General features: G+C 38.8%; 1 protein-coding gene across 1 annotated transcript; it reads right to left on the bottom strand.

Moving 5' to 3' along the window:
* Positions 1–2,843: 2,843 nt before the first annotated feature.
* On the bottom strand, positions 2,844–10,208 carry DTD2 (D-tyrosyl-tRNA deacylase 2 (putative)). The gene is made up of 2 exons (XM_005880982.2): positions 10,123–10,208; positions 2,844–4,456 (listed from the first exon to the last, which is right to left on the bottom strand). The coding sequence occupies exons 1-2, from the start codon at positions 10,124–10,126 to the stop codon at positions 4,131–4,133; spliced, it is 330 nt and encodes a 109-aa protein (XP_005881044.1). The 5' UTR covers positions 10,127–10,208; the 3' UTR covers positions 2,844–4,130.

Here is a 10,208-nt window from a genome sequence, read left to right as displayed (position 1 = left end):
ATGCTAATTAGACCAAACGGCAGAACAACTGCCCAGACAACTTCTGGACGAAGCCGGGGCTGCAAGGGAGAAGGTGGACTACTGTAGTGTCCTTTGGCCTCTGATTATGTTGCCTTTTCCTTATGTTTTCTCAAAATTCTGACTTTGGTCTTCTAAAGTTTACTCTGCAGGATTTCATTCACTCCTGGAGTGTGAAGAACCTTTATGCCAACCTCAGAAGTTTAGACTTTGCCCTGTAGATTAAAAAAAAAAAGATTTATAAGTTTCTGAACAGTAGAATATCATAGGGAAAGGAATGTTCTAGGAATATTACCTTGAAGATTGTCTGCAAGAAAGGATTAGAGAAAGGAGAAATAGGAGGAAGAATAATTAGGGGATTATCAAAATGGACATGTAAAGTCATCACAGTGTGACTTCAGAATGAAAATTTTAGTTTTCTAGTTTTTCAGAAACTAGTCTTATTTCAGTAAATTAATAGGTAAGGACTCAGAGATCTATTATTTTATCACTAGAGGCCCGGTGCACAAAAATTTGTGCACTCGGGGGGAAGGGGGGGTCCCTCAGCCCGGCCTGTGCCCTCTCGCAGTCTGGGACCCCTCGGGAGATAATGCCCTGCTTGCTTAGGCCTGCTCCCGGGTGGCAGAGGGCAGGCCCAAGCAGGCTGACACTCTATACACTGAGCTAAACCGGCTAGGGCTGCCCCTTTTTGAACTGGATTGCCTTCCTGTTGTTGAGTTGCATAAATTCTTTATATATTTTGGAGATTAACACCTTATCAGGTGTATTGTTGGCAAATAGGTTCTCCTATTCAGTGGGTTCTTTTTTCATTGTGTTGATAGTTTCCTTTGTTGTGTAAAAGCTTTTTAATTTGATATAGTCCCATTTGTTTATTTTCCCCTTGTGTCCCTTGCCTGAGGAGATAAACCAGGTATTGGCAAAAATATTGCTACAAGATGTTTGAAATTTTACTGTCTATGCTTTCTTCTAGGATTTTTGTGGTTTCATGACTTATATTTGCCTTTTATCCATTTTGAGTTTATTCTTGTGTATGCTGTAAGTTGGTGGTCTAATTCATTTTTGTATGTATCATCTGTCCAATTTTCTCAACTCAGTGTATTGAAGAGACTGTCTTTACTCCATTGTATGCTCTTGCGTCCTTTGTCAAAATATTCATTGACCATAAAGTCATGGGTTTATTTCTGGGCTCAATGCTTTCTTCCATTGAACTATATGCCTGTTCTTATGCCAGTACCAGGCTCTGCGGAACTGAGCATGCTGGTCCACTCCCCAGGATGTTGCTGTAACAACAGAGTGCTCATCCCTGGGAAGGTGGTGTCTGGGTCTCCCGCGCGACTGAATCCCCACTGACCTTCACCACCCGATGCTTTTTGGGCTCCTCTTCCTATCTCTGTTGCTCTGAATTGGGGGTCCCTGTATGGGGTTGAGACCCCATGCTCAGGGAAACAGGGCGTTTTACAGCCGATATCCTTCTGGCCTCTCAGTTGCCACACTTGGGTTTGGGGACTAACCCTTTTGGAATCTCTGCCCTACTTACCAGTCTCTATGTGGCTTCTGTAAATCCTTGGATAGGATATTTCAGTTAGTTATTCAGGTTGATTGCTCTGTAATTTAGTTGTAAATCTGGTTTGGGGCCCGGAGTGGGTGAGTGTAGCTTGGAACCATCTTGGAATCCTTCTAAAATTATAGTTGACATACAATATTATATTAGTTTCAGGTGCACAATATTGTGGTAATTGGACATTTATATACCTTATATATTGTTCACAATAAGTTTAGTACATGCCTGACACCATACATAGTTATTACAATTTATTGTCTATATTCCATCCTTGTCTTATTTCATAACTCTGCCACCCAATTTAGTAAATAAACCAATTTATTGGCTATTCTTTATCAAATGACCAATACTGAGAGATGCTAAACTTTTATCAAGATCAATTTCAATAATTCTTACAAGAAAAATCAGGAAGATGGAAATTATCCCTCCCTATTGTGTGATCTTGAGAAAATTATTTAAGCATTGTCTTCATTTCCACAGCACTATCCTCATTATATACTGGGAAGATAAAATGAGATATTTATTGAAGGTTCTTTGAGCATCTTGGGCCAGAAGAGCTACAGAAAACCAAGGTGTAATTATTTTCATATCCATGAATTCTCTTGCCATTTGCCTCTTGTTCTAGTCTCCTTGGAAATAAAACAAAGTTGGTCATCACTTTCCACTTAATAACCTTTCATGTGGTTGAAATTGCTATTCTCAAGCAATTTTTTCTTTTAAAGAACAATTGCCTGAACTATAAAATAGCAGCCTAGGGCTGTGAGTCAGCATTTTACCTACACACAAAATCAAAATGATTTAAAATAGAAAACACATAATCTTTTTGAAAGACATATATACCTCCTTGTAGAAACTTTGAGAAAACTGGAGTTTGCAAGTTTATGAATAGTTTATTATATTTCAATAAATGCATTTTGAATCAATAAAGCAAAAGTTAAGGACAAAGAGTTCATTACCAAGCCAGTTATTGATTCTCAACTTCCAAAATAAAATAGTATAGGAAGAATATAGAGAAATATGTGTTTTTGTGTGTGATAAAAATTTTAAGTGTCTTAGGAACACTGGCCTAAGGAACTGGTAAGACTAAGAATTTTTGGCAGCTAGTACTTAAGTTTATTCAAGTTAATTTCTTCATCTTTTTGATGATTAGAATTATTTGGTTTTTGCTTTTTACTATTTAAAATATCTTTTAAAATCATATCATAGGAGTTTGCAAAAACAGAGTATTACATTTTATTGATTCATTTATTCTTTCAGGTTCTTATATATCTTCCTCACTTGCCTTTAGCTATCTGTTTTAGCTTGGACTGTCATATCAAAATACTACAGACGAGGTGACTTAAACAGAAATTTATTTTTTCATAGTTCTGAAGGTTAGAAGTTTGAGACCAAGGTGGCAGCACGGTCAGTTTCTGGTAAGGGTTCTTCCGAGTTTATAAATGGTCCTCTTCTCACTGCATCCTCACGTGGTGGGGAGACAGGGAGCCAGCTCTCTGGTGTCTCTTCTCATGAGGGTGCTAATCCCATCATGAAGGTTCCACTCTCATGACCTCATTACCCCTAATTACTCCCAAAGGGCCCCATCTCCTAATACCATCATATTGGGGAACTTCAACATATAAATTTTGCTGGGGTGGAGGTGGAGGAGGGAGAACAGAGACATTCACTAATAGGAAAAAATTACACGGGCTTCAAACCATTAAGTAGATAATACAGAAATGAACAAGTGAACTTGTTTCCCAAAAATTCCCTTTGTCTTCCTTTTATAGCTATCTAATTCAGTAAGAAAGGAACTTCCTTAAAAATTATAAATGAACAATACTTTCATGAAGCATATACTTTTTAAAATGACAGAGAAAAAATGAGACATACATTGCATTGGAAAAAACTGAGAAAGAGAATAGTAACCCATTGATATAGTAAATAAAAACAACTTTTAATTCCCCATACCTTGTTCCTATACCAAATAAAGATTCTTAAAATAATTTAAAAACACTTTGATATCCTTGGAAAGTAATATTATAATACACAGTAACATTTCTATATTACATTTTCATAGGTATTAAAAAGAATAGTAAATTGCATATTTTTTCATTCAAAATATAGAAAACTGAATAGTAAAACAAAACTGACAAGATTATAATTGGTTTGTGCTGGATTTTAACTAATTTTAATGGTTATTTTTATTACATACTACATAAATTTGAGGGTATAAGAAATATATTTTTCTTGATTGCACAGAACTCTTCATTTACAAAATACATACAGCTAAGAACATTTCCACAATGACCATAAAGTGAATAGAAAGCATTTCTCAAAATTTCAAGTCGAAGTGTAGGGGAAAGCAGAATGAAAGGTGACTGAGATCCAGAGTACAAGTGATTGGCAAGTTCATTCAATTAGCAGGTTGCAGAGTTATGGATGGGACCCAGGATTTTCTTGTCTAAAAATGCTTCAGATTATCATATTCAAGAAGAAGAGGGGCAAGGTAAATCTAATTATGGTTTGGATCACTTCATACCAGAAAACAACTGTAGAAACTTTTAACTTCTCAAAACTCAATCAGGTGTGTGTATGGTCCATTGGTATCCAGCTTTAACACCTGCTTGTTCCCATAAGTGCCATGTTCCACCACAACCCCAGCTTCAGCACACTTGCTGTTTGCAGCCAATTCTTTTTCACAGAGACTCACAAATTGGGAATAGAGTTCTAACCCTTCTTCTTTCCCAGAGTTAGAGTGATACTGCATGCTTCTTCCTTTCACTTTCCCCCCAAGGGTGGCTTGAGGAATGATGAGAACGTTGCCAGGTAGATCCAATATAGAGACGAGCTTGCCATTTTCTGTTTCGCTTAATTTCACATTTAACAGTGTATTAACTGGGTGGGGAAGAAAGGAAAAATGCTTAGAAGTGAAAAACAAATGGAGAAAAGAAAAAAAAAGAAAACCGACAATTCTCTAGTCAGCAAATCTCATATTTAAAACACAGTTTTTCAGTTCATGCTTTTTACCCAAAGTCTTTATTTAGATTTTAAAAACTGCTTCACTAAGCTAAAAGATCAAAGAATGAAAAACAAGGCAAATTTTATGCAGAAAATGGCATAATGCTTTAAGTGTGACTTGGCAGTTAAGATCTCCTAACAATAGTTCATCCGGAAAGAACTAAAATAACTGTATACTGAAACCTCAAAATACAGGGTGTCCCAAAAAATGTATAACACACTTGGAATGATTATAAAGCCAGTTAATTTACATCAGCTTATTTTTAAAATTTAAAAGAATCTACAGAGATGAATACTTTTTTTTTTTTTTCAATGCCTGTTTTCAAACTGATGACCTTTCTGGTCCAGGCACTGCTGATAACTCGAAGCAATGGTATCAAAAACATCAAGAATCATTTTGTTCAATGTTTGTGTGCCCTCAATTCGTCAACTGTTGCCGGGCTTTGTACTATAAACTTTATCTTTTATGTATCCCCATAAAAAAAAAGTATAGTGACGCTTTAGGATAAATTTTCTTTGTTCAAAGCTTAGTCTGGCTTCTTGCATTATTTCAAATCACTTAAATCTGAAAAGAAGTGAAAATTAAGTGAGTTGTCAGCTGATAAAGTGTGTATACGTTTTTTTTGGAACACCCTATATTGTTGCCCCAGGCAGATACATGAGAAGATTTTGCCTTCTTGTTCCTTTTTACATTTCATTAGCAAACAGCATTAGAAAAATACCGTGATAAATCCTCCTCTATAAAGCACCAAATTCTGCTTTATAAAAGAACTAGAGGCCCGATGCACGAAATTCATGCAAGAGTAGGCCTTCCTTCCTCGGGCTGCCGGCACTGGCTTCCCTCTGGCACCCGGGACCCGGGCTTCCCTCGCAGCCCCGGCTTTGTCCGGAAGGTCATCCGGAAGATCGTCCGGAAGGACATCTGGGAGGACATCCAGTCTAATTAGCATATTACTCTTTTATTATTATAGATATTAGCCCTGGCCAGGTAGCTCAGTTGTTTAGTGTTGTTCCGATATGCCATGTTGCAGGTTCAATCCCCAGTCAGGGCACATATAAGAATCAACCAATGAATGCATAAATAAGTGGATCAACAAATCAATGTTTCTCTCTCCTCTCTTTCTCTAAAATCAACCAATAAATTAAAAAAATTTTTTTATGCTAAGGGTCTGGTTGTCGGTTCAACCAATCAAAGCATAATATGCTAATGATGTGCTAAGGCCGCTCAACTGCTTGCTATGACATGCACTGACCACAGCGGGGCGACGCTCCAACCAGTATGTTAGCTTGCTATTGGGGTCCGGTCAATTGGGACTGAGCAAGATGAGCCTGACATGCCCTGGAGCCCTTATGCGGCCCCTCCCCGGCTGGCCAACCTCCCGTGTCCCTCCCCAGCCCCAATCGTGCACCGGTTGGGTCCCTTGGCCTGGCCTGCACCCTTTCACAATCCGAGACCCCTCAGGGGATGTCGGAGAGCCGGTTTCGGCCCAATCCCGCAGGCCAGGCTAGGGACCCCACTGGTGCACGAATTCGTACACTGGCCCTCTAGTATTAAATAAAAACCTTAGTGCATTTATTATTTTAAACTTAGTTGCATAGAGTTCTAAGCTGAAACAAAAGTACCAGTTTCAATTCCATTATAAACCAGCTGATTTACAATTATTTCATAATCTCAAAGGCCCTATTAATATGGACTAACCATTTTACAAATATAACCCATGGGAGAAGAGTAAAAGTGAAAGGAAGAATCATCAGAAATTCATTGTTACAACTGAAAAATAAATCAAAAGGTTTAGAGTTACTGGCATATCTTTATTTACACACAAGATTATTTTTATGGCCCTAACCGGTTTGGCTCAGTGGATAGAGCGCCAGCCTGCGGACTGAAAGGTCCCAGGTTCGATTTGGGTCAAGGGCATGTACCTTGGTTGCGGGCACATCCCCAGTAGGGGTTGTGCAGGAGGCAGCTGATCGGTGTTTCTCTCTCACCGATGTTTCTAACTCTCTATCCTTCTCCCTTCCTCTCTATAAAAAATCAATAAAATATATTTTTAAAAAATTATTTTTACGGCACTTAAGAATTTAATACTGATAGCTAATAAGAAGTATCACAATCACCATAAACATTGATGTGTACCAAAAATTCTAAACGTACAAAATCTTTAGATCTCAACATTAGCCATTTTCAAAACAATAAACCAAAGAAATGCCTAATATACATAGCCTTAGGATCTTCCTATCTCTATCTATATATATAAAAGCCTAAGCGACCATTAGGACCAGACGACCGGAACGACCGGTTGACCAGTCGCTATGATGCGCACTGACCACCAGGGGGCAGATGCTCAATGCAGGAGCTGCCCCCTGGTGATCAGTGTGCTCCCACTGCCAACCTCCCATGGCCCCTCCCCCCTGCTGGCTGGCCCCCCAAAGGCCTCGATCGCTGGCCAGGCCAGGGGACCCCACCAGTGCACAAATTCGTGCACCTGGCTTCCTCTCTCTATCTATATATATAAAAGCCTAAGCGACCATTAGGACCAGACGACCGGAACGACCGGTTGACCAGTCGCTATGATGCGCACTGACCACCAGGGGGCAGATGCTCAATGCAGGAGCTGCCCCCTGGTGGTCAGTGTGCTCCCACAGCCAACCTCCCATGGCCCCTCCCCCCTGCTGGCTGGCCCCCCTAAAGGCCTCGATCGCTGGCCAGGCCAGGGGACCCCTCCAGTGCACAAATTCGTGCACCTGGCTTTTAGTAAAGTATAAATAGCTTCTGCTTGTAAACAATAGTTCTGAGGGGACAAATGGTAAAATAAACTATATAAAACTCATATTCCTGCCCAATAATTAGGCTTGAAAAAGTATGTTTTCTGGTGGGCTAGTCAATGTTTTCAATTATCATGGAGTCTGTAGTAAATATTAGTAAGGATTCAGTATGATTGCCCCACTGGACAAATCAGGAAATTAACCTGGTAAAAACCTGTCCATCCAAATGAACTCCTACCCATTTTTTTTTTTAAATCCTCACTGGAAGATATGTGTGTTTTTTTAAATTGATTTTAGAGAGAGAGAAGGAAGAGAGAGAAAGAGAGAAACATGGATGTGAGAGAGAAACTATGATCGGTTGCCTCCTGTACGTACCCCGACAGGGGATGGAACCCACAACCTAGGTATGTGCCCTGACCAGCAATCGAACCTGCAACCTTTTGGTGTATAGGATGATGCTCCAACCAACTGTGCACCTGGCCAGGGCAAGCACTATCAATTTTCACTTAACTTACATCTATTTTAAAATATCACTACTATTCTCTATTACAAATAGGACTTTGCTGCATAGCCAGCAGTCCTGATTGACTGCTTCCAAGGAAACAGTAACTCTCCAGAGCCCTTCATTCCAGCGGAACGCACCATCTAGCTATCCAGGCCTCAGGCCAGTAACAGAGTAGGGAGGTAATTTTGGAATAAAAGGCCAGAGAGGTTAGTACAATTTTTTTTGAGGTAAGTACAATTTATTATACTTCTACACACCTACCTCTATAGGCTATAACTGAGAATTAAATGAATGCTATTGATATACGAATATCAGTATGCAGAAATAAATATAAATACAAACTGTCAGTAAATAGAATTAAAATGAGGTCATGCATTAATGGCATGTTGGAAACTCAACGATCCCAAGACAGGTTATCAATCAAGTATCTCTAATGATGTATACAGAAAGTTAAGTTTTGACAGGTCCCTGGATCTCAGGCCAATTATATTGAAGATGAATTGAGGAAGATTTGGCACATCTGTTAGCCATGCTATTTCAGCCTTTATGGATATAACTGGTTGTTATGTTCCCAAGGGCACATGATTTGATTGGAAAGATCTGAATCCATGTAATAAGTATGAGGTGGGGTTGAAGAGAATCCCATCATACAGGCTTACTTTGCCTCCTGGAATAGAGGGAAATTCAAGCTAATGCTATCCATAGTAGATGGACTTATTTTGCTTATAACTGACACCAGCAGAATGTGATTCTTACAGTCACAGTTCTTTACTGAGAATCATGATATACACTAGTAAAGCTTTGTGTTAAACTATTCATTAAAAGAGTTAAGGCGAACCTCCTCAGTGTTTGTAATTCACCATAATTTATACATGTATTCAAAGTGAACTCAGGAAGATTATTTTTGGAAGCACGCAGGATTTGACTATTATAAAACAAAATGCAGCTTGGATGTGGTTGGTTCATTTCATCTTATAACTAAGATCCATTTAAAAATATATAAAAACAACTTTAGGACATCAATCTTACATCACAAGGACAAAAATTCTCTTCCTGTTCTTGAAGATTTCTACTATACTATTTTATGATTAGTAAAGATTTAATTCAAGGAAAAATATTAACTCAGGAAAATGGACAGAATGTGTAATTCCCAAGCATTAGGTCCTGGCAAATAACCCTCTGTAACAGGAGCCCTCATTTCATGTTCTCTAAGCTCCCTGTTATCCTCTAGATTCAAATTTTAAACCATTACAGTTACTGGCTTTCCATTCTCACCTATCGTAGGTCCCTTAAGTCTAGTTTTAATCCTTGGACAAGTTGTCAAACATGTTCGATGTCTTAGTATAAAATTCCCTCTAGGCGTTTTAGCCGTTCGTTTAAGCTGTTCTTCATTGAGCTATTTACCCTGGAGTTCCACTACTTGAAGCTCTTTTAGGTTAACTTCTGCATGCATGCTTCAACTACCCATTTGTGTAATTTATGTCTTATTAATCAAACTAATGGGTACTGTCCTTCATTCATCAAGAGAATATAACCAGTCCCCAATTTAGGGATAGCGCCATTATTTTAGGGTTTGGGGGGACATATTTATTATATCAAATACTGTCTTGAGACTGTATTTATGTAAATATCACACAGAATGGGCAGTGCTATGGACCATCCAGTACACTGGAAGGCTGCAGCAGGTCAATTATCGTTCAGAGATGCTTAAACATTGACTCTGCTTTCTCTGCCCCTGGATGAGATGTGGATGTCACGACACTGAGCTTGGTTCAAGAATTAGAGAACCTTATATTTATACACATTTCCTACAAATAAATGCATAAAGGGTTAATATAAATTCTCCCATAATAATGATGCCAACCTGAGCTGTCCAGATTTGAAGGAGCCACATCTTATGCATCCCATGTCACCTACATGCTCCTGTTAGGGACTCTGGGAGATAAGAAAACGATATTAAGAAATGCAGCATCTGTTTCTCCCTATATGTGGCCACCCTGCTTCCAACAAGTTTTGGCAAGAGAGAGAGAGAGAGAGAGAGGGAGAGAGAGAGAGAGAGAACACACACACCATTCTATAAGTTTAAAAGAATTCCACCACACTTCTTTACTTTAAACTTTGGAATAGGCAAACAGCTAAAGTCAACAACAGTACAGAATTAAGTCATTTACAACTTGCCAGTAAATTTAAGATTGTGCCTTTTGCCCCAGGAAACTTATCTATCTATTGCTATACATTCTCACTCAAAAAAGAAACAACATCAAAAACGTACCCATTTTTGGAAGAAGTTCTTTATCAGCTCCCTTGAAAAAGCACACGTAGATCACTAATCCTCTCTGAACCTATGAGAAATCACCA

The sequence above is a fragment of the Myotis brandtii genome, unplaced genomic scaffold (genome assembly GCF_000412655.1).
Source record: "Myotis brandtii unplaced genomic scaffold, ASM41265v1 scaffold667, whole genome shotgun sequence".
In the NCBI taxonomy this organism is placed as follows: domain Eukaryota; kingdom Metazoa; phylum Chordata; class Mammalia; order Chiroptera; family Vespertilionidae; genus Myotis; species Myotis brandtii.
This window is presented reverse-complemented; position numbering and strand designations above follow the sequence as displayed.